The sequence below is a fragment of the Lissotriton helveticus genome, chromosome 10, assembly GCF_964261635.1.
Source record: "Lissotriton helveticus chromosome 10, aLisHel1.1, whole genome shotgun sequence".
Taxonomy (NCBI): Eukaryota; Metazoa; Chordata; class Amphibia; order Caudata; family Salamandridae; genus Lissotriton; species Lissotriton helveticus.
Window position 1 is genome coordinate 903,932,251 of NC_136071.1, and position 25,253 is coordinate 903,957,503.

At 39.0% G+C, this 25,253-nt stretch overlaps 1 protein-coding gene across 2 annotated transcripts in view; it reads left to right on the forward strand.

Moving 5' to 3' along the window:
• Nucleotides 1-25,253, forward strand: part of CNTNAP2 (contactin associated protein 2) — a 2,169,461-nt gene that overhangs the window by 618,823 nt on the left and 1,525,385 nt on the right. For both annotated transcript variants that reach the window (XM_078663547.1, XM_078663548.1), the window contains one exon: nucleotides 18,174-18,377. In XM_078663547.1, the coding sequence (XP_078519673.1) occupies nucleotides 18,174-18,377 (204 nt within the window). The remainder of the gene's footprint in view (nucleotides 1-18,173; nucleotides 18,378-25,253) is intronic.

Below are 25,253 nucleotides of genomic sequence, written 5' to 3' on the forward strand. Positions count from 1 at the left end.
TAACATATATTTAAGAAAAAATAATGTTCGGAAGTAATGAAAAGCGTAATTTTTAGGTCATATGAGCAAGCCTTTCATCATTACAATAAGAAAAGTAAAATGAACCAATGAAAAGTTTTATTAACAAGTCACATGACTTGTTATGCTTACGTTACGCGCTGCGCGCCCCGGATGACTTCCGGATGCGCTAACGCGGCGCGTCATATGACGCATTACGCGACAACGCAGGTCCAGAATATAGTCAAAATGTCTCCACCAACCAGCGGTCGGAACACAACCCCTTTCAGCAGGCTAAATAGTTCTGTTAAATGAGAACAGAAGGGACAGGCAACAAGAACCATCAGTGAAAGAGGGGAGGGCTAGTTCTTCTCTACCGGGTTACATTGGGGCGCTACCGGAACTGATCGAATTGGTAGTCTACAGTGTTTCTGGATGTTTCAGACTGAAGCTGGGGTTAGCATGAGAGCAGTATCATTTCGTAGCTCCGTCGTGGCCATTCCGCAACCAATCATGGCAGCCGCTCTTTATCGTTATTTTGGGCGGGGTGGGTGGCGGAGCCGAGCTGTTTTGCAGCCATCATTGTGTGGAGTTCAGTTCATCTCACTAGTTTTGTATTTGTCATGAGGGGTTGTTCCTAATGTTTCTATTTTAGCGAGGTCAAAAAGAGATCCCATTAGTGGCCTACTGATTTTGCTCGATTCCTTTTCTTTTTTTTTACACGATTTTTCGTTATCTGCAAAGACTAAACAGAGCATTGCGACTCTGTGTTTGTTTGTAAATAGAGAATGAACCAAAGAGAACTAATTCTAAAACAGTAAATACTTGGATAACAATCAATCAAATGGAGAGAGAAGCAGGCACGACGGATTACAACGGGGGCAAAGGCCTGCGTTAACTACCTTTCACTATCTGCAAAGAGAGAGTACTCCTAATAGAAATGAGGGGGGGGCACCATTCAAAGCAGATCAGTGTGCATAAACACGAAAATGTTTTCACTTACCACGTACTTGACATTCGACAGCTTATGATATTTGCTATTAAAAAACCATTGAAATTCACTGAAAAAACCATAGGTTATAGACCATATATAGTTAGGAATTAGCATTTACAAAACCTTGAAAATTCACTGAAAAAACCATAGGTTATAGACCATATATAGTTAGGAATTAGCATTTAAAAAACCTTATTTTACTCACACAAAACCATTGAAATTCCATATATAGTTAGTTGCACTAACTATATATCGCGCACCTGCAATCCACTGCTGATCATGTCACATATTACATCATTCATGACATGGTCAGTGACATCACTGATGACATCACTGATGACATCTCAAATGACATCACTGATGACATCACTGATGACAACATCCAGTGACTGTATGTTTCTGTAAAGTTAAAATATATCTTACATATTGAAGAATGAGTGGATGTATAAGTGTCTGGATGAAGGATTTAGTAGGTGCGTGACTGACTGTATGAGTGAGTGATTAAATGTGTCTCACTGAATGCATGGGTTAGTGACTAAACTGTCTTAATTTGTGCATCATTATGTCTGTTGTTCTGTAAACTGCTGCATGTGTTGATCATTAGCTATACGAGAGGCTATATGTGTTATTAATTGCTTGCCCAAGTATTTCTATGGGAGATTGAGTTTGTGTGGGGGTGGCTGGAAGGTGTGTGACTCTATGCATAGATGTGTGAACAGTTTATTCACTAGGTGTATGAGTTCAAGAGTGCATGTGGAAACAGCTACATGGGCAGTTGACTGTGTGCATGAGTGTATTGATGAGTGAATGGATATCTCAATGCTACATGTCATAGTAAGTACATATGTAAAACACAGTACATGTGAGAGTTGGCATATATAAATAACTGTGCATGAGAGCCACTGAATGAGTGAGTGGTTGTATCGATCATTGTGAACTTGTATCAGGGATTGTATAAGAGAGTAAATATGTGTTAGTATATGTTTCAATATGTAAGGTGTGTTTAACTGTATAGTTGAAGAAATGGAGGTGAGATTGTTTCTTTGCATGACTGACTGGGTGTGTGAGTAACTCCATGGATGAGTGGCAGTGTGTGAGTGTCTGTATACACTGAGTGTATCTAAGGTTATATTAGAGTCTGAAGAGGTTTATCGTATTAGCACAAGAATGATGTCAAATGAGATGTCATCAGTGATGTCATCAGTGATGTCATTTGAGATGTCATCAGTGATGTCATCAGTGATGTCACTGACCATGTCATGAATGATGTAATATGTGACATGATCAGCAGTGGATTGCAGGTGCGCGATATATAGTTAGTGCAACTAACTATATATGGAATTTCAATGGTTTTGTGTGAGTAAAATAAGGTTTTTTAAATGCTAATTCCTAACTATATATGGTCTATAACCTATGGTTTTTTCAGTGAATTTTCAAGGTTTTGTAAATGCTAATTCCTAACTATATATGGTCTATAACCTATGGTTTTTTCAGTGAATATATATATATATATATATAAATTCACTGAAAACCATAGGTTTTACACCAGTTATAGTTAGCTGGGAATTTTACCCGCATAAAACCATTGAAATTCCCACGTTATAGTTAGTTGGACTCACTATAACTTGCGCGTGCAATGCACTGCTGATGACGTCACATATTACATCACTCATGACATGGTCAGTGACATCGCTCATGACATCGCTGATGACACCATCCAGTGAATGTGTATCTTTGTGAAAAATAAATAATAGTGAGTAATGTTTAAATATTTAAATATATGTATTAATGTAACACTTTGTGTATAAGTGGCTGCATGGGTTGGTGTGTAGCTACATGTGTAGGTATATGGGTTATTAGATGTTTTTCTTAGTATCAGTATAAGTGTTTGTATGGTTTGGTGGGAGTATTACTTAGCACATAGATGCATGAATGACTGACTCTCTGTTTGTATATGTTTTCAATACAGCACATGTGCAGGACTGTATGGGTGAATGAGTGTGTATATGTGTATGTTAGTGAGTGAATGACTGTCTCACTAGTGTCTTTATCAGTAACTACATATGTTTTACTGTTGTATATGTGAATATTGATGTATATAAGTGAGTATATGTGAGAGTGAGGGATTGTAAGAGTTCCTTTTTAAATTAGTATGTGTTTCTATAAGTGATTGTTTAAGAGAGTAAGTATGTGTAAGTTTCCTTAAAAGTAAAGTGGTAGTGTGTGTATAACTGTATATGCAAATAAATGGATGTTTAATAGTTTATTTGCATGTGTGAGTTGTGTGACAGTATCTTTTGGATGACTGTCGGTGTGTAACAGGATGTATAGGTGTATCACTACATATGATGAGTGAGTATATGTATGACTGACTACATAGAACTGTTGGTGAATGAGAGGATGTGTATATAGATGGTGGAATTACTGAATTGGTTGTTGTAACTGGTATGAGTATCTCCATTTTTTTGAAAATGTTAGTTTCTATTTTTGAATATGTGTTTCAAGGGTTACATTACAGTGAAAGGAGGTCTGTCACTCTGTCACAAGGATGGTGTCATCAGTGATGTCATGAGTGATGTCACTGACCATGTCATGAGTGATGTAATATGTGACGTCATCAGCAGTGCATTGCACGCGCAAGTTATAGTGAGTCCAACTAACTATAACGTGGGAATTTCAATGGTTTTAAGCAAATAAAATTCCCAGCTAACTATAACTGGTGTAAAACCTATGGTTTTTTCAGTTAATTTAATAGGTTTTTTAAATGCTAATTCCTAACTATAACTGGTGCGAAACCTATGGTTTTTTCAGTGAATTTCATCGGGTTTTTAATAGCAAATCTCTATAGGTATGAAATAATATTTTTTATAATGAATTTTATATTGTATAAATATGTAATTATTAATTTAAAAAAAAAAATCATATTTTTTGCCCGGAGCGCTCCCGGGGCGTGTACCGGTGAACGCACAGGTAAGCGCAATGTTACGGCTCGCCCCGGGGCGCATACCGGGGAGCGTCCCGTTAGCGCTATTCCCACGAACGAAAACAACATCGTGACGTTTCGCGTAGTCGCGTGATGCGTCATATGACGCACTGCGTAAGCGCACCCGGAAGCACGTGATCGCATACGATCGCGCAACGTAAGCGCCCGACGCGCTTACGCTACACGCCCCGGGATGCGCCCCAGGGCGCGTATCGTAAGCGCGTCAAGCCATGCGACTTTAAAATAACACTTTTCATTGGTTCAGAATTTTTTTTTCTTCAAATATTGAGAAACCCACCCATTTCTCTCACTATTGCTTTGTACTTGGAGAGAGCAAGAGGTGTTCTTTGCATTATCTGCTTCTCAAAGTTTCCTGATCTACAGCAATGGCTGCAAGGGAGTCATCCAGCAGTGATTCTGATGGTTTTTTGCCTGAGGACCCTCCTCACCACAAAACAAAGGACCACTTCATTTGGAAAATTTTTGACATCCCTGAAGGAAAAAAAAAGGTTAATGCTGCTAAGGTAACCTGCAAGATATGTGGCAGTATTTTATCCAGAGGCAATCCTAATAAAAAATATAGCTTTGGAAATTCCAATTTAATTAGGCATGTCCAGAGAAGACACCCAAATAACTATGCCAGGGAGAGTATGAGGGACCTGGCACGGAATTTACCAAGAGATGGCAGCAGCACCTCCACTGGTGGAGCAACACCTTCAGGAACACCACGTGGAAGAATGGTCCCTAACGTGCAGCCGATGCTTGCAGGCATAAAATTTCTATGCGTGGGCTGTGATGAACTGCTCTGTTATGGGGAGCAGAGCGTTGAACTCATTGCTATAAAGAGACAGGAACACCGCTGCCCTCCCCGTCCCTAATTTTTCACAATTTTTTGCTCCTGTTGAGCAGTTTTGGAATCCCTGTTTTTGTTTTTCCCCTGAAAAAATCCCAAAAAAAATAAAATCGTTTTAAAAAAGTATAAAAAAATATTAAAAAACAAAAAGAAAAAAAAAGTTCTTTTCAGAACTACCTCCAATTTATAAAAAAAGCTACATTTTTTAAAAACTCTGTCATTCTTTTTTCTCCATGGTACGCTCCCCGGTGCGTGTACCGGGCGCTCCCCCGGCGACAATCGAAAAAAAATTACATTTTTTTTTTGTCCCGCGGGACCGTTTTATGGCCCCCACATCAAACCTAGGGAGTCAGGGGGGGTGTACCCTGCCCTCTTTTGGTCATTTCCCCCTTTTGTTTTTAGCCACCTCTTGTGTCTCGGTCCTACCGAGACACAAGATGGCGGCCGCTCCGGACTGTTTCGAATGTTTACAGACACCCGAGAGCCAATCAGCTTCCCGTGCGCAAGTCGCATGGCGCGCCCGGAGCGCTCCCCGGTGCGCGTACCGGGGCGCGGCTATAGATATATAAATTTTTTTTAACCTAAATTACTCAAAATCCTCTGCAGCACATATCTTGAGACATAGCAAAGGCACATCGGGCTACCAGTCCCTACAATTTTGCCAAGTTTGGTGAAAATCCATTCAGCCGTTCGAGCTAAAAGTGCGACCGACCGCCCTATGGAAATTAACATGGGGAAAACACGTTTTGGGACCCCCCTTTTATCTCGGCCCCCACTTGACGAATCCCCCCCAAACTTTCACAGAAGGAGCGGAGCGCCGCGAGGCAAAGTTGCTGAAAAATTCAGGCCGATTCCTCAACCGGCGCCAAAGTTATTCCGAATAGAATGTTGCGATTTCCCTATGGAAATCAATCCTAACTATAACTACCTACTGGCGACCGCCAGTAGGTAATATATATATATATATATATATATATATATATATATATATATATATATATATATATATATACAATATACCAGACAATATGGTACTTGGATATTTTTTTTATCATCAGTGCTAGTATTTAGATGCTGATATCCCTAAGAAATTCTTTTCCGAAATAGATATAAGGCGGCCACCAGGGTTTCCCCTGCATAGATATAAGATTTATGATGACTACTTCAATATACTCCCATTATCCATCCAGGGAGGGGTTTTAACATTACCAATTTATTTTGTGTCATCACTGTTCACGACACCCTTTGCTTCACTTTCTTTTTTCTTTATTGACACACTTGTGTTAACACAATGGCTAGTACAACCATCAAATATAGGCATTAATGCAAGTTACAAGTGGTTTGGTTGATGTAATTATTGAACATGACATGTGGTATTAACCCACTTGGGTAATATTATTTCTATAATCATCATAGAGAGGGGTTGTGCAGTTTTAAAATGTTGGCAGCATAAATTACGTTAGGGAATTGAACACTGTGTCAACTCCTATATGTCACCACATTTCGTTAGAGTGGAAACTCATTAACATCAAAAAAAAAAACTCCCCCTATTTTTTAGATAATATGGTATTATCTTTGCACGTTGGATGGATTTTTTGTATTTAAAATCCATTTTGCCCAATGTACATATGTAAATTTGTTATTCAACACTTTTTAAAATTGTACCTTTATTGGCTTTTTTAACGTGCTCCTTTAACATGTCTTCTATGTCTATTACCAGGAACTTGTGTCAAACCAATGGTGTGTCTTTGTAATTATGCACTAGCACTTTAAAAATAGTCTGTCCCACCCTTAGCGTCATGTGACCAAGGCCTCTGAGTAGGCCGAAACGTTATGCTGGTGGCGATGCAACAAAACTAAATAAATACTTTCTTCACCTCAAGACTGGGTCAGCTTTCGTTTGTTCGGATCGGTGGTGCCCCGGGACATTGGGGAGTACCGGTTCTTGCTGGACAAGTGCAGTGGCATATATATATATATTTACAGGTTAAAAGATTACGAAGGGAAAATGTGGCGGTGGCTTTTACAATGAAGAGGTATAAAACGTACCAGACGATCCACACATATTCTCTAAATTACATTTCAATTGATTCTTCCTGAGCCAAGTGAAACCCCCCTCAGGCTTTTGTTGATCTCCCCTCTAAATTCCTCGCCCTTGTTGCATGTGAACAGAATCTGAGAATCATCAGCATACAAATGTATTGTTGCACTGCATGCCAAGGGAGCAAGGGGGGCCATATATAGATTAAAAAGTGTCGGACTCTAAATGGAACCCTGCAGAAAACACACCTTCATGGGGTGGACGGGACCGGCAAAAGGAGGGGCCCAGATCTCTTAAAGTCTGTCCTGCAAAAAGGAGGTGAACCACTTGAGCACCGTGCCTCCCAGGCCACACTCCTGAAATCTATGCAGGAGTCGGTCATGGGGCACGGTGTCAAAAGTTGCGTGGAGGTCTAGAAAGATCAGCACCGCTTTACCTCCTTTATCTAATATCTCCTTAATAACCTCAGAGATTTCAAGCAAGGCAGTCTCTGTGCTAAAATTAGTTCAAAAGCCGGACTGGCTGTGGTGGAGCAAATTATTAGTTTCCATGTAGTCTGTGATAACTAAATTCACATATTTCTCAGGGGCTTTAGAGAAAAAAGGAAGGGTGGTATTGATCTGTAGTTTGATGCCACCAAGGGGTGTGCAGAGGGCTTTTTTAATAGTGGAAGGATGTTCGCATTTTCCATACACACAGCACCTGGCCATTTTTCAGCGAGGAATTGAGAACAATATTAACAGCTGGGTTAATAATCTCACCTGCAGATGCCCGCACTGTGGCCAGACAAAGGTCAGAGGGAGAGCCTGAATTGAGGCCTTTCATAATTTACAAGGATGTCTCCAAAGGAATGGAAGAAAACTGTGTGAGGGAATGAGCCGTCTTGGGGTTGCTGGAGGGTAGAGGGACTATGTTCCCTCCTTCAGCCAGGGTGGGTCCCACAAAGGAATCTTGAATAGTTTTGATTTTGTCAAAAAAATATAAGGCAAGTTGACTTGTCCATTCCCACATGGGAGTAAAAAGTCTGTCGGCCGCACTCGGAGAGAAAAAGTCTTACACTATTTTGAAAATTTCTTTACTTTTATTACCAGATGACTCGATTTTAGATGAAAATAAGTTTTTCTTTTCCTCGAAAATATTATTGTAGTGGACCGCGAGGGCATGTTTATACATTTCTTTATCTTCAGGATTTAAGTTTTTCCGCCATGCTCTCTCCAGTGGTTTGAAGGCACTTTTGCTCTTCCTGGGAGCTTCATTAAACCATAGGGCCCAAATTCTAGCAGATTTAGAGGAGAGAGTGGAAGAAGGTGCACGCGCAAAGGAGCGTTGCTGGAGCCAGTTCTCCAAGCAGAGTGCACCACTCTCAAGGTTGCTGCTGAGGGATAGCGGGTGGTGAACAAGCACTTCTCTCATGGCCACTGGGGTAATTCGATGGAAAGTTCTGGAAGTGGTAGGATTGAGGGCATTTTATCAATTTACACACCCTGAAACCAAACAGGTGGTGATTCGACCATACTAGAGGGAGAGGCATGTCTGTTTCGATCTCTGTATTTGAAAAAAATCTGATTGAGTTATGTTATGTTATATTTCATTTATACAGCGCACAGCTACTAAAAGTGTCCCTGCGCTAACTCCAGAAAGTTAAAATTAATCCACACTCAGAACCAAGGCTAAAAGAGCTGTGTTTTTAATTTCTTCTTAAAGGGCAATGGGTCCTGAACACTCCTGAGAGCCAGCGGTAACAGTTTCCAGGCCAAACCTGCTTTGCTGACGAAGGAGTTACCACTTATGAATATTGAAGTCACCCAATACCAGGAAGTGCTCGTATTTGGAGACTAGGAGTGAAATTGAGTCACTAATGGACTCAAGGAACTACCCGGCAGGGCCAGGGTGCCTATAGATTAAGGCTCTAGCCAAGGATTGATGTGCAGAGAGTACAAAATGGAAGCCAAGAAATTCCGCCCTGTCTAACTCTGCTGTAGAAACTATGGTCCAGGAAATATCCTTTTTAAAAATATTCGCAACTCCGCCACACTTACCCACTGCACGATCCCTCCTTAGGGATCCGATACCCGGTGCCCAGTAGAAATATCGCCGCAAATATATCGTGGAACAGAAATATCACCGCAGAAATATCGTGGGGGAGAAATATAGACAACAAAAATATAGTTGACAAGAATATCGACTGACAGGTAAGTAATATCGATTACATAAATACCTGTGTAATAAATATCGTTTACAAAAATATAGTATACAAAAATATCGATTTATTAATAATTGTATGTATTTTAGTGTTTTTAATGAGAATTGTTTGTCATTTTATTATATGTTTTAGAGTTTTACTAGTTATTAATTTATTTTAAGTTTAATTATGCGTTTTTAGTTCCATAGCGGGTTGTGGATTTATAGGGGAATAGTGTGGGAAGTAATTTAATTTTATAAAATGTATTGAATAAGTAATGTGTTAATTGATTAATTAATAATAGTTTAATAATTAGTTGGTAATTAATTTCAATTAGTAAATTAATAAATACTTAGGTTAATTGTTTAATTATTTTAGGTGTGTATTGTGGTGTTTATATGTATAAATTGTGTGAAGGGTGGTAAGTAATTAAATTTTTTTATTGATTAACTATTAAATACTTTTAAATGAATTACCATTAATTAATTAGAAATTAGAAATTGTAATTGTGTAATTAATTGTAGGTGTGTTTTTTGGTGTTTTTATGTGTAAATGGTGTGAAAGGTGGTAAGAAGTTATTTTTTTATTGATGAATTAATAAATAATAATACATTAATGTTCATTAATTAATTAGTAAATATTCAATTTAGTTGTGTAATTAATTGTAGGTGTGTGTTGTGGATGATATAGTGTTAAATAATGTGAAATATGTTTTTTTTAATGATCTTTGTTAATAATAATATATTTGAATGTTTATATTAATTATGTTAATATTGGAAATTAAATTTAATAAAAATGTTGATGGTTTTGTTTTTTATTGTTTTGGGATCCAGCGCTTTCCCTACTGTTGCACTCACTGGAGTGGGAATAGTATTTTTTACCCCTACGCTATCCAACGCTTACCGTGCTGTTGCACTCACTGGAGTGGGAATAGTAATTTTTACCCCTACGCTATCCAGCGCTTTCCCTACTGTTGCACTCACTGGAGTGGGAATAGTAAATTTTACCCCACGCTATCCAGCGCTTTCCCTACTGTTGCACTCACTGGAGTGGAAATAGTAAATTTTACCCCACCGCTATCCAGCGTTTTTCCTACTGTTGCACTCATTGGAGTGGAAATAGTAATTTTTACCCCTACGCTATCCAGTGATTTCCCTACTGTTGCACTCATTGGAGTGGGAATAGTAATTTTTACCCCTACCTTATCCAGCGCTTTCCCTACTGTTGCACTCTCTGGAGTGGGAATAGTACTTTTTACCCATTCTCTATCCAATGTTTTAACTACTAATGATTTTATTTTGTTATTAAATGTATGTATTATTTTTTTAATAGTTTAATGTGTTAATCAAATATAGAATATTTAATTTAAAATTATTTATATATGTGTTTATTTTATTTTTATATAATTAACAAAGTTTATAAATTAAATAAAGATAATAGGTAATAAAATGAATTTAGGGTAATATATGTATCTGTACACTTTTTTGTGTTTATATTTATTAAATTAAGTTGATTTGTTATAATTAGTGAAAATATATATTAAATTAAATTTATTTTGTTAATAATATTAATATTATTTAATTTATTTATTTTAAGTTATGTTATTTTTTAAAGTCGATATTTTTTACATCTATATTTTTGAGTCAATATTACTGTATGTACCTTGTTTTGGGCTGATGGGTTTTCTTACCTCTTACTTTCTAGTCTGTACACACACTCTTCATAAGAAAGCAGACACTCTCTAGCCTATTTAGACCAGTAGCACCCCCTTTGTGTGTTTATAGTGTACCTGTTTAAGTACAGGGATTCGATATTTTTGTAATCAATATTTTTACATCGATATTTTTTTCATCTCTATTTTTGTAATTGATAGTTAAACATGGAACCCTCATACCCAGAGGGGATAGCCCTCGCAATAGTAGGGTTTGAGGCCTCAGTGAGCCATGTTTCTGTTAGAAACATTATACCCGATTGGATTTGATAGCTTTAAAGTTTTGGGATGAGTCAGTCTGACATTTGGTGACACTTTCATTCTCTTTACAGACAAAATACTGGTTAGTATGACCAGTTTATACTGTTATGCATCCTCGCTGATAAGACAGAATGAGTTCGTGTTGCTGTTAAGTTTGATCTTAAGATAGATACCGTTGATGAGCAGCTTACCTTGGAAGAAAAGATGTGACTGTATACGCCCGAGGAGGTAAAACTGTCTACCACCGGAAACAAAGCTTGCTCTTTTTACAAATCCTTGATTGTTACCAACCAGATCCTTGTCCTCAAAATGTGCATAAGTATCCTTGTATAATTAGTGAAAATATATATTAAATCTAATTTATTTTGGTAATAATATTAATATTATTTAATTAATTTATTTTAAGTTATGTTATTTTTTAAAGTCGATATATTTTACATCTATATTTTTGAGTCAATATTACTGTATGTACCTTGTTTTGGGCTGATGGGTTTTCTTACCTCTTACTTTCTAGTCTGTACACACACTCTTCATAAGAAAGCAGACACTCTCTAGCCTATTTAGACCAGTAGCACCCCCTTTGTGTGTTTATAGTGTACCTGTTAAAGTACAGGAATTCGATATATTTGTAATCAATATTTTTACATCGATATTTTTTTCATCTCTATTTTTGTAATCGATATTTAAACATGGAACCCTCATACCCAGAGGGGATAGCCCTCGCAATAGTAGGGTTTGAAGCCTCAGTGAGCCATGTTTCTGTCAGAAACATTATACCCGATTGGATTTGATAGCTTTAAAGTTTTGGGATGAGTCAGTCTGACATTTGGTGACACTTTCATTCTCTTTACAGACAAAATACTGGTTAGTATGACCAGTTTATACTGTTATGCATCCTCGCTGATAAGACAGAATGAGTTTGTGTTGCTGTTAAGTTTGATCTTAAGATAGATACCGTTGATGAGCAGCTTACCTTGGAAGAAAAGATGTGACTGTATACGCCCGAGGAGGTAAAACTGTCTACCACCGGAAACAAACCTTGCTCTTTTTACAAATCCTTGATTGTTACCATCCAGATCCTTGTCCTCAAAATGTGCATAAGTATCCTTGTAAAAGAGCCCAGCTAAAAACAGTGTGTCCAGGGCATTACAGCTGTAATTTAGAATAGCAAACACAACAAGATGATGGACAGACTGCTGAACTTTTTCAACCACTCACCCCCAGTCACAGATCTGAGTTTAGTCCATTGTTCCTTTGCTCACTATTCCACCCCAGTTTGGGCCCAGCCATATGGAAATCAGTCTTGACCCATCTCCTCATGGGAACAGTCCAGTCGAACTGCCAGGCTAGGTTCTCTCTGGCCCATAAACAAGCATCCTGGGACCCCTTTGCGGGGTATCACCCCTTATCAGCCAGGGTAGCTTGAATCCTGTGGCACAGCATGCAAGGGACCCACATCTGGGCATACCCTTGGCCACTAAGGATGATCAAACAAACACAAAAAGATGATCAATAGAGTGCTGAAACTTTTCAACCACTCATCCCAGTCACAGATCTGGGTTTAATCCAATGTTAAATTGCTCACAATGCCACCACAGTTTGAAACCAGCTATATGCAAATCAGTTTTGACCCTGCACCTCATGAGGACAGTCCAGCCCAAACTGCCAGGCCAGGTCCTCCCTGGACAGCAAACAAGCATCCTGGGACCCGTTTCAGCGTGTTGTAATTTAGAATACTATTGATGTATGCATACATGTTATCACTTTGTGTGATGAGTCTTTCGCCGAGGGTGACGTCTACCTGATTAAACATGGTTGTGATGGTTTAAGTGATCATCGTCTGTAGCAGGTACGTTAACCTTGTCCGCTTTTACATTTTACAAACAAGATGCAGCAGAGAATTGCTGAGATCCAGATGCATAGCTGTGGACCCTCACACAATAAACTCTATTGGGAGCAAAGTGGCTAGAGGTGATACGTCCATGAAAAAACCGTTTTTATACTGGTCTGAGTGGGCTTTAGAGAAAACAGGTCTAACTCTGATTTTGCGCATTCCTTCAATGGGCAATGTACATAGCTGCAGCTTGTTACTTTTAAAAAAATATTTACATTAGCTAATGTCCTCTTGTTTTTCAAGAATCTCTTCAGCCTTGCGAATCTTCTTTTATGAGCGCTTTCGGAAGAGCACCTCCTTTTTGTATAGAGAGCAAGTGAACCCCGACGGCTCAAAGACCTTTGCTTCCTTTTAGTACTTGTTTGCGGCTTGTACAAAAGTCACGCTCCTTCTTGTGGTTGTTTGTTCATGCGTTCGGCAACAGCGGAAGTCGCATATCCCACCACAATGTCAGAAGTTGCCACTTTAATGTAGGTTTTTGCAATTTCATAGCCTCTTTTGAGAAATACATTGTTCTTCTTAACAAACTATAGAAGAAACCTCCAGACCCACCCCATACATAACAGGGGCCCCTTGAAACAATGATGGCGCCCCATATCTTGCCTGGTGTCTGTAATAGTCCTTGGACAAAGCAGGGTCACCGTATGTTTTCATGATTACCATGATGACTTTTTAATAATCGCTGGAGCGTCGTAGCATTAAATGAAGCTTAACAATATTTAAAGGACACTGACTCAGATTAATAGTCACAGATTATGACCAATATTGTGTCTAAATGGTTTTTAGTAATTACTATGTAGTCAGGCTTGTTAAATTGAATATGTATTATTGTGTTATTTTTCCCCATCACTTGTACCTATCTTAACAACGGTAAATAACAATCACTGATCCTCTGCGTCTCTACAATATTACTATATACATAAAGTGTATGGAACCCCGCGTTAATATCGGGGGCACATAGCTTCATCTGACTTTTTATATGTTGTACTGTGCCTAAAAGTCTTCTTAATTTACCCATACAGCTAAACTCTGTATTGTGATTTGGAGCTTTAAGAAACACCTTCCTTCTAACGTTATCTAACACTAGATGAATATTGGAATAAGTTTCGATGTTGGCTATGGATTTGTTGATGGCCTAGACAACTGCTGCTACTGTAGGGCAATAGCCATGAGGGATGCCAGTATGGGTACTCAAGGGGTCCTGTTCACATTTTATGTTAAATTTAGCCTTGATAGTCGTAAATGTATTCCATGTTCTTGGGTATTGTATTTCAGTTAGGGCTACCTCCCAGTCCCCTTTTAGGTCCACAGGTTTAGTCAATTTCATGGTGTAATTAGAAATTTGAATGTCGGGGAACATGTCCTTGGAGGCATTGGATGGTAGAGTAATATAGAATGACGCTGTCTCCATATTGTCACCTTCAGAGAGCCCCCGTACTCACACACTCTGCAAGGAACTCAACTGTTACATTTCTCTAGCCACTCCCGCCATTTGACAAAGGCTTGTCTGTTATCCCCACTTCCTTTCCGTTTCAGAATCTTTTCAACCCTGTACACACTGTGTGGATCATCCGGTACCTTTTGTAACTCTTCATTGTAAAAGCCACTGGCCACTGTTTCCCCATCGTAGTCCTTTAACCTGTAAATATATATACCTTCTTTAAGCTCCACACTTTCCATTATAAATAGCATGTCACTAAAAGTCTGCTGGTAGCCTTTCGTAAAGACCCCTTTCAACTTTGAAACCCTACCATGATCACCTACTTGTAAAAAAGGCTTCTTTACCCATGCCCCGACGTGGCTTCTGTACACCGTTCTACACACCTCTAAGGAATTTTCTGTCAATACCACTATGGGTGATGTTTTGATGGTTCTGTGATAACTGCCATTACAAACCTCTATAAAAGCCTGTAGAACATCCACATATCGGTAGGTGTTGTAGGCACTGAAATATCTCCACATCTCACATCTTAGATTTTAAAGTTCTATTAAAGTGCTCTATAACAGTGGCTTTCATTTCTGTGGTTGTTGCAAAATGGTGAACAGCATGTTGTTTTATTAATTTCGGTAATACATTGTTTAAGAATTCTGTTCCAGCATCTGTTTGTAGTTTTTGAGGGGTTCGCACTTTCCTGAAGATATTTTTAAAGGCATTGGTGACGCTTGTACCACCTTTATCGCTTAGCACTTCTGCAAAGGCATACTTTGGCAATAAATGTATGACCAATTATATATATCAAGCTCCATTTTTATGTTTGGCTAGATCTTGAAGACTGATTATGTCTGCCTGCCATTGATAATCAAGCTGGGGATTAACGATGGGTGGTCTCCTGGATGGTTTGTGGAGAGAATACACCTCTTCTCCAAATAACCGCATCTTTACCGGTGCTCTCTTAACCGCCACATCTTCAACTAGAGCCCTTCTAAACAGAGCATTGGCACTTCCAAAGCTTCCGACCCCACTTGTATCGTAATAAAGCTTCCTTAACCCGGCCCCCGACATGTTATCATCCCATGCAGCCCATGTAATGAAAGATTTTATTGAAAATAAAGAATATTAGCAACACATAAACTGAGGCCTGGTTTACAATTTCCTGGTACACGGCTTGGTGCTGTTGGACAGTCTGCAGGCTTTTCCACTATGCATACATAATACTACACATGCTTCATACATTACTAGGGACTCTAAAGATAATTTGCCTCAGTGTTACAAGTTTTGGTATTTTTACAGCAATAAGCTCAACAGCTCTAGGCAAGACTTCCCATTCACTCCGCCTATAATTTTATGCTCTCAGGATACTGATGGCATTCAAAGGATCGTACAATACAAAACCTTTGTTTCTGAAATATTTTTTGTTCAGAGGCTCTAAGGCGACATGTAACCTGTTTCCCGGCGATAGTATTAACTTCTGTATTTGTATGCATTCTAGTATTCATTGGTTGTAGGCATCCACGCATTGACACACCAGCTGGCTATGCACGTAGGACTATATATATAACACAAGGGAACCCTGAACCTAACCAAAGGATAGGGGGGAAACAACCTTCCAGGGAGTTCAGAATTATTAATAACATGAGTGGGAAGTTCCCATTACTCTAAAGGACCAAAAGGTTCCAGTATGAATAATTGCCCACAGAAACGCTGCTTATTATTAAATCATTTTATTTTTATATAAATATTTATACACGAAAAAACTTCATTTCTTCAAAAAGTTCTATTGACATACAAAATTCATGTCGTATTAGCCCAGAACAACAGAGAGCAATTAAAACATTATATACAAAGATCATTCATACCTTCAGGCATACACAAATCCAGCCATCACCACATACATCAAAAAAGGAACTACAAACACATTTTAGCCTAACAGACAGAAGAAGGCGCCGACGCGCGTTTCGGAACAAGTGCCACCATAGGGTATTCCTTCATCAGGGTGCAATAAAGGTTTTAAAGTTCCATTTCAGATTTTCTGGGCAAAAAACAGCAATTCGTAGCGTATCTGTGGGCAAAAGAACAAGATAAATCATTCCAAGCAAGGGGGAGGAGAACAGGTCACCAATGGAGAACAATAAACAAAGTTGCATTCACATGTTAAAATATATACAGACACAGCACTTTCTAATAGATTGTTGTAGAGCAAGGAGGTAGTTTACTTGAAAAAGAATAAGAAAGAAGAAAATGAAACACTAAAGGCGAAAGATAAGGGGTTGTGTTCTAAAAAAATAAGCGAGAGTATCTAGGGGAAAACTTATTTGATACTAAAGTTACCACTGAGCCATTAACCAGGAGGTAACCTAAACACCTTGTAGTGATTCACATACCAGATGGAAAGGCAGCATTAAGGTCTTCTAAGCTGTAAACAGCCGGTCACTCCGATAAGACCAGCTTGCATGTAGTGGGATAGTAGATGGACAGACTCTAGAAACTATATACAACCAAAAAACATGATTAATCTAAGGATATCTAAGAAAGCTGGAGTTCAAGATCGCTACGGTGTATACTAGATCTCTAATGGAATATGCACGTAGGACTGTCACACCACATGGTCATGGAAGGCTCACTGAGCTTCAAATGGCAGAGGGTTACTGACTGCATTTCAGCTATTCTTTCTTTAAGCAACACATATATCAATCAAGCAATAGAAATGTATCCCGGGCGTAACTCAGTTGCATCTTGCACTTCTTACTGTAGGAGGGTTTTTGGTTGTTGCATAGACGGCTTAGGATCTCCTTATATGTATTCTTGCAACCCCAAAAGAAGCGTCCACCTCTCAATCACAGCTTGGTCACCTGATCTCCAGGGGTTCTGGTTCACTGAGGGCTGCCCCATAGCCCAACCCCAATGGTAGGACCATGAACATGTGACTAACACGTGACCAGGGTGATCTCAGAGCTCACTTGATCCCACACAGTCATGAGACACCACACCTACAATGACATCAGTTACAGGGATGAACCCCCAGGAGACTGAAAGTCCCAGTCAATGATGACATCACTTCCATGGACGGTACAACTGTTACTTTTGCTTGATGTGTAAAGTTATCTCTCCCTTCTACTGATAACTAAGGAAGGACACCTATTAAGATTATTTTATGTGTCATTAGAGACATATAATTGATAATATTTATTTGCTTCTTTTCGTAGCCCTTCTGTAAATTACTCTCCTTGAGGAGGAGGTGGATAACTTCAAAATACATTGGAGATGTTGAGAATAAAGTTACTAATACATTCCTAATGGAGTATGTTTTGACATGCGTTAATGTACAATGGAATCCATAAAAAAAATCAAGTAACCATTTTCGTTTGAAAAAAGTACATAACGGAAACTAATTTTCAAATTACAGTTGAAGCTATTGGCGATTGATTATCTAATATATACACTAAATATTTAGAGGTTTGGTTGTGACCTTACATACTGCACCAGAAGAGTTAATCACATGATGTTAATTAAAAAGAAGGAATGAGCATGTCAGACATGTAATGCATTATCTGCAACCACTTCTGTTAAGTTGTAGATGCCATAAACAATAAAGTACCTGAGTCTTTGTAAGTGTGTTCTTTTCCATACTCTTTTTGTTACGTCTTTATCATCAAATCCTCACAAGGACCGATAAAAAACAAAAATGCAAGAGATCCCAGATACATGGTCATAAAGCATAACGCTTATGTTACAACCTGGATTTACGAGGAATGTGTTTTGATGTCTAATGCAATATATAATCAGTCAATAACAACTTCATTTTGTATTACTCCACAGGGGCGGATTCTATTAACTTTGATGGCCAAGGTGGATTGTCATACAGATTCAAGAACAAGAAAATGAAAACCTACAAAGATCTTATTACTCTGAAATTTAAAAGCTCAGAGAGTGAAGGTGTGATCTTCCACGGAGAAGGCCAGCAAGGAGACTACATCACCTTGGAACTGAAAAAGGCAAAGTTAGTTCTACTTCTAAACCTAGGTAATTTGTTTAACTTACTATGAGAATTATAATTAGCATTGTGGATGTACCTGCTTTTATACAAGGTTAATGAAAGCAGTAGAGGTACGTTTGATCTGCTAGGATAGAATTCATTCCTTGCCAAAAATGTATATGTTAAAAAAATACGGCTCAACAGCTCACCATAAAGAAGACCTTTCACTCTGGCACAACCCTCTTGTGAGGACATTCCGCAATGTGAGTCACTCAACAGATAATGTTCTCCCTTTAGTTTGTTATATTTACATACAGGGATAATCATTACCAAAGCATTTCCCAAGTGAAAATCATTATATGTGATGCTTGGATAGATGAACCTACAGTTTTCCCACCAGAATCCATCGTTTGCTGTTGCAGAAGAGGCCAAAATGGTTCACCTGCAAACAAAGAAGTGCCCAGCTAAATGTCTGTAATTTGGTTCTATATAGCACACAATTGGATTTCTGAAGGGAACAGGGATGACTATGAGTTACACATGTTCCCGAGCCTTTGAGGATTGGCCTGATGTCCACCACAAAGATGCTTAATATCTGGATCTGTGTCAACTCTAGTTCGGGCCTTCAGACTCCTCCAGTACACCCTAAAAGAGTAGCAGATAATCGTGCTGTCCTGTCACCATGCAACATCTCGGGTTCATGTACAAACTTAGCCAGTGCACACCTATGCAGCAGAATGCACTGTTCTCTAGATAATATACTCCAAAGTGGTCATTAACTGCCATTTGGGCACGACAGCTGCTGTGGGATGTGACTCATAATGCAGTTCTAGGCGAACTTGAGTACAAATTAGAGAAATCAAAACGTTGTTTGTATTACAGCAAACATTTTGCCAGAGGCTGGAATATCAAATATTCTAGTTTAAGAAGCATCAAATGTAATCAGCAGAGGAAAAAATATTAAACATACAGGATTGAATTAAGGCAGCCACAAGGGCAAAGATACAATCAAAAAAAGATAAAGCATTACTTGGGAACCATTGTTGAAAGATGAAAGTGCAACATAGACGTCTAACGTCAAACTGAGATGAGAAAGAGTTGTATATGAGGTATAAGAACACATTGTATTAAAGGACGTTTGAATATTAATGAACAATTTGATATACTGACAATGGAAAACACTGGTTTATACTCACAGTTGAATGTGAAAAGCAGTAATGAAAGGAAATCAGATATTAGTAGTATGATAGAATTAAAAAACACTAGAGATGCAATAGTAACAACTTTGTTATAATTTCGGTGCTTCAGAGAACAGAAAATTCTCCAAACACGAAGTGCGTTGCAGCCATGTGCAACTCAGTCTTGACACTTCAACCCATGGCAACAGTCCAGCCGGAACTGGCAGGCCAGGCGTTTGTTGCCCTAAGTGGGAAGAGTATGCCCAGATGTGGTTCCTGTGCTCAGTATATCACTGGACTCGAGCTAACCTGGCTGATGAGGGATAATACTGTAAAACCGGTCAACGGATGCTTCTTTTCCGGTCCATGGAGAACCTGGTCTGGCAGTTCAGGCTGGACTGTTCCCATGGGAAGCAGGGTCAAGACTGATTTGCATATGGCTGATTCCAAACTGGGTTGGTGTGGTGAGAAAACAATTGATGGATTACATCCAGATCTGTGACAGAGGGTGAATCATTGATTTGTACAGCATTCTATCCATCATTTGTTATTTTTGCTTTGGTTGCACTAAATGGGAAGGGCATGCCCAGACATTGGTTCCGTGCTCACTTTACCACTGGACTCAAGCTAGCCTGGCTGTTGAGAGGTGATACCCCGAAACCGGTCCCAGGATGCTTGGTTTCCGGTCCAGGGAGGACCTGAATTGGCAGTTTGGGCTGGACTGTTCCCATGGGGAGCAGGGTCAAGACTGATTTGCATATGGCTGGGTCCAAACTGGGGTGGTGTGGTGCAAAAAAAACAATGGATTAAACACAGATCTGTGACTAGGTGTGAATGTTTGATTTGTTCCGCATTCCGTCCATCATTTGTTCTTTTTGCAGTTATATATTCATGGCACTCAATTTTATATCAAGAAGTTAAGGTCACTAGGAAACATGACCTTCCTAAATAGTACCCAATAGAATTGGTCGTGCTTCACTCCTTTCGACTTTTAATTGGCATATAATCCATAAATCTGTGAACCCACTGAAGCTGCAGATTAACCAGTCCACCATGCTGTAATTGGCAGATCATCTGTAAGAAATTGGGTTATTGATTGAAAGAGGTGGAACCTCCCACTCAGGCAACAAACACAATCCTTGTCAGGTTTAACCACGTGTTTAAAATTGCTACTTAAGTGGGTGGCCCAATAAGTGCTGCAGGCCCACTAGGACCATTTAATTTACAGGCCCAGGGTACATCTAGAACCACTTTACTAGGGACTTATAAGTACATTAAATGTGCCAATTAGATATAAGCCAAGTTCACCATGTTTAATGGTGAGAACACAAGTACGTTAGCACTGATTAGCAGTGGTAAGGTTCACAAGAGTCCTTAAGCCAAAAAAAATGTAATTAAGAAAACAGGACTGAAGATAAAAACATTGGGGTGACCCTGCAGAGAGAGCCAAGACCAACAATACCCATTACATTGCACCAGATTGTAGTAGCAGACAACTGTGAGAGTCACTCTCCTGTGGCTCTGGTTCCCTCTGAGTGCAGTTTCTCTAAAAGTAGCAGTGAGCCCTGCTGTGTTTGTGAATTGTTTATTAGGCAATGATCTGGATCACACTGTTTGGAAAACAGTGGAGCTTGGGTCACACTGGGAGACGTTAGGGTTGCCTGAATGTGTGTTCATGATCACACGGTCCATGACTGCCCAAGAAGGGAGTCGAGGACACCTGGAAAAATGGGTTTTGGTGAATAGGGGGTGGGGGCAAGCTCCCAAGAATCAGTTTCCCCCTAGATTCAGTCAGCTACATGCTGGGTCTCCAAAATTAGATGCAGCACTTTTGTAAAGAATCCACTGCCAATCTAGAAGCCAGCCAGGATGTAATAAAGCCTTGGTATTGCCAGAAGGCAAAAAGTGTGGGTCATGGGGCCCATGGAGCCCAGGGCCCTCCAAGATGGCTGGTCTTGTCCATACAAGGTGAAGGAGAGAAAGGGGTTGTCACCTTCCTGGTGGACCTCAAGATCTCTAGGACGCCCTTAAGGGTACTCCATATAAACTGGCTCGAGCCCCACTATATGAGGTCTGAATTCACTATGCTGATGATGGAGTGGAAGAGGAGAGTGAACCTCTCCCCTACTTCCTGTCTTTCAAGGAGCAGGATTGGTCGATGAAGGATGTCATCCTCTCCCACACCCTCACCCTAGAATAGCACAGGGACTGCCACCAGTTGCTGGGGCAGCATGCTGCTCTGTTCGCCCTCACCTCTGGGCTTACACATCTATGTACCCATGAAATAGATTCTGGACCAACTTGTCTGTAAAGATCAACATTTACAGACTATCAGACAAGGTAAGGGCCAGCATCAAGCTGGAGGTATCTAAGATGCTTGTTATGGGGGTGGGTGAGCACTTTAATAATCCCTGGTTCAGCCCATTGATGCTGCTACCCAAAGCCACCCCACCGGGTGCCACTGCAGAAGTCAGGCTATGTGTAGATTATAGGGAGCTAATTTCAGTTACCAAAACTGATGCTAACCCCATCCACCGAGATGGTGAGCTCATTGACAGGCTGGGAGCTGCCAAGTTCCTGAGTACCTTTGACTTCACGTCAGGGTACTGGCAGAGTAGCATTACTGAAAGGGCAAAAGAGAGGCCGGTATTTTCTAGCCCAGCGGGCCTCTTCAAATCAGGGTGATAGAGACTATCCTAGGATGAGAGCCTCAGACTGAAGTGAGGGCCTTCCTGGGCCTCTCTGGATATTATAGGAGGTTAATCAATGGACATGGAGCCATTTTTGCCCCCTTGACTGAACTGACTTCCAAGAAGCAGCCCACAAAGGAGATCTGGACATAAGCTTCCAGACAGAATTTGACACCCTCAAGGAGGAATCTCTGACAGAATATCGAGGCTGAAAATATCGACAGACAAAATATCGACGTTGGAATATCGAAGGCAAGTATATCGACACCCTATCTACAACATGGTAAGTACAAAAATATCGAAACAAAAATATCGATGTTAAAAATATCGTAATTAAAAATATCGTTTTTTAAAACAAAGGTAAAATTAAGTAAATAGTACTTATATATATTTTAAACTTATGTTAAAATGTGTTATAATGTTTAAAATGAATACATAATACATATTTACTATTAAACATTTAATTAAAATTAATAATTAAATATATAATATATACTTAAATAATTATAATATATACATTATTTTTTAAATAATTATAAAATATTAACAAATACTACAATTTAAAAATACATCAACACTCATAAAATAATAACATAAATAATAATAACTAATTATATTTAATAAATAACAACAATTAAATATACTTTCAATATTTTTAAAATTAATTAAATACAACATTATGTAACATCTTAAATACATAAATAAATATAAAAATTATTGAATAGCATAAGGGTAAAAATTACTATTTAAACTCCAGAGGGTGCAACAGTAGATAAAGCGTTGGATAGCGTAAGTGTAAAAATTACTATTCGAACTCCAGTGAGTGCAACAGTAGGGAAAGCGTTGGATCGCGGGTATGTAAAAATGACTATTCCCACTCCAATGAGTACAACATTAGTGAAAGCGTTGGATAGCGTAAGAGTTAAAATTACTATTCCCACTCCAGAGAGTGCAACAGTAGGGAAAGCATTGGATAGCGGGTGGGTAAAAATTACTATTCCAACTCCAATGAGTGGAACAGTAGAGAAAGCATTGGATAGCAGGTATGTAAAAATGACTAATCCCACTCCAATGAGTGCAACATTAGGGAAAGCGTTGGATAGCGTAAGAGTAAAAATTACTATTCCCACTCCAGAGAGTGCAACAGTAGGGAAAACGTTGGATAGAGGGTGGGTAAAAATTACTATTCCAACTCCAGTAAGTGGAACAGTAGGGAAAGCGTTGGTTAGCGGGTATGTACAAATGACTATTCCCACTCCAATGAGTGCAACATTAGGGAAAACGTTGGATAGCGTAAGAGTAAATATTACTATGCCAACTCCAAAGGGTGCAACAGTATGGAAAGCGTTGGAAAGCGTAGATTGGCTAATTGCTATTCCAACTACAGAGGGTGCAACAGTAGGGAAAATGTTGGATAGCGTAGGGGGAAAAATTACTATTCCCACTCGAGAGAGTGCAACAGTAGGGAAAGTGTTGGATAGCGTAGGGAGAAAAATTACTATCCCCACTCCAATGAGTGCAACATTAGGGAAAGTGTTGGATAGCGTAAGGGTAAAAATTAGTATTCCAACTCCAGTGAGTCGAACAGTAGGGAAAGCATTGGATAGCGTATGGGTAAAAATAATATTCTAACTCCGAAGGGTGCAACAGTATTGAAAGCGTTGGATAGCGTAGGTGGGAAAATTACTATTCCAACTCCAGAGGGTGCAACAGTAGGGAAAACATTGGCTAGCATAGGGGGAAAAATTACTATTCCCACTCCACAGAGTGCAACATTAGGGAAAGCGTTGGATAACGTAAGGGTAAAAATTACTATTCCAACTCCAGTGAGTAGAAAAGTAGGGAAAGCTTTGGATAGCGTATGGGTAAAAAATAATATTCCAACTCCAAAGGGTGCAACAGTATTGAAAGCGTTGGATAGCGTAGGTGGGAAAATTACTATTCCAACTCCAGAGGGTGCAACACTAGGGAAAACATTGGATAGCGTAGGGTGAAAAATTACTATTCCCACTCCAGAGAGTGCAACATTAGGGAAAGCGTTGGATAGCGTAAAAGTAAAAATTACTATTCCCACTCCAGTGAGTGGAACAGTAGGGAAAGCGTTGGATAGCGTATGGGTAAAAATTACTATTCCAACTCCAATGAGTGGAACAGTAGGGAAAGCGTTGGATAGCGTATGGGTAAAAATTACTATTCCAACTCCAGAGGGTGCAACAGTAGGGAAAACATTGGATAGCGTAGGGGGAAAAATTACTATTCCCACTCCAGAGAGTGCAACATTAGGGAAAGCGTTGGATAGCGTAAAATTAAAATTACTATTCCCACTCCAGAGAGTGCAACAGTAGAGAAAACGTTGGATAGCGGGTGGGTAAAAATTACTATTCCAACTCCAGTGAGTGGAACAGTAGGGAAAGCGTTGGATAGCGGGTATGTAAAAATGACTATTTCCACTCCAATGAGTGCAACATTAGGGAATACATTGGAAAGCGTAAGAGTAACAATTGCTATTCCCACTCCAGAGAGTGCAACAGTAGGGAAAACGTTGGATAACGGGTGGATAAAAAATTACTATTCCAACTCCAAAGGGTTCAACAGTAGGGAATGCCAATTAATAAATATTTACAAAATATATTACACATAAAAAATTGTAATTATTTACAATTAAATTACTTCCCACCCTATTCCCCTATAAACCCACAACCCACTCTGGTACTAAAACATAACATTTAATAATAATTAACATAAATTACTAATTACATAAATATTTTATCAAATAAAATAATTAATTGACAATTAATAATTAAAAAAAAAATAATTATTTACAATTAAATTACTTCCCACACTATTCCCCTATAAACCCACAACCCGCTCTGGTACTAAAACATAACATTTAATAAAAATTAACATTATTTGCCAATTAAATAATTAATTTATCAAATAAAATAATTAATTGCCAATTAATAATTACTATTAAATTACTTCCCACCCTATTCCCCTATAAACCCAAAACCCACTCTTGTACTAAAACATAACATTTAATAATAATTAACATTAA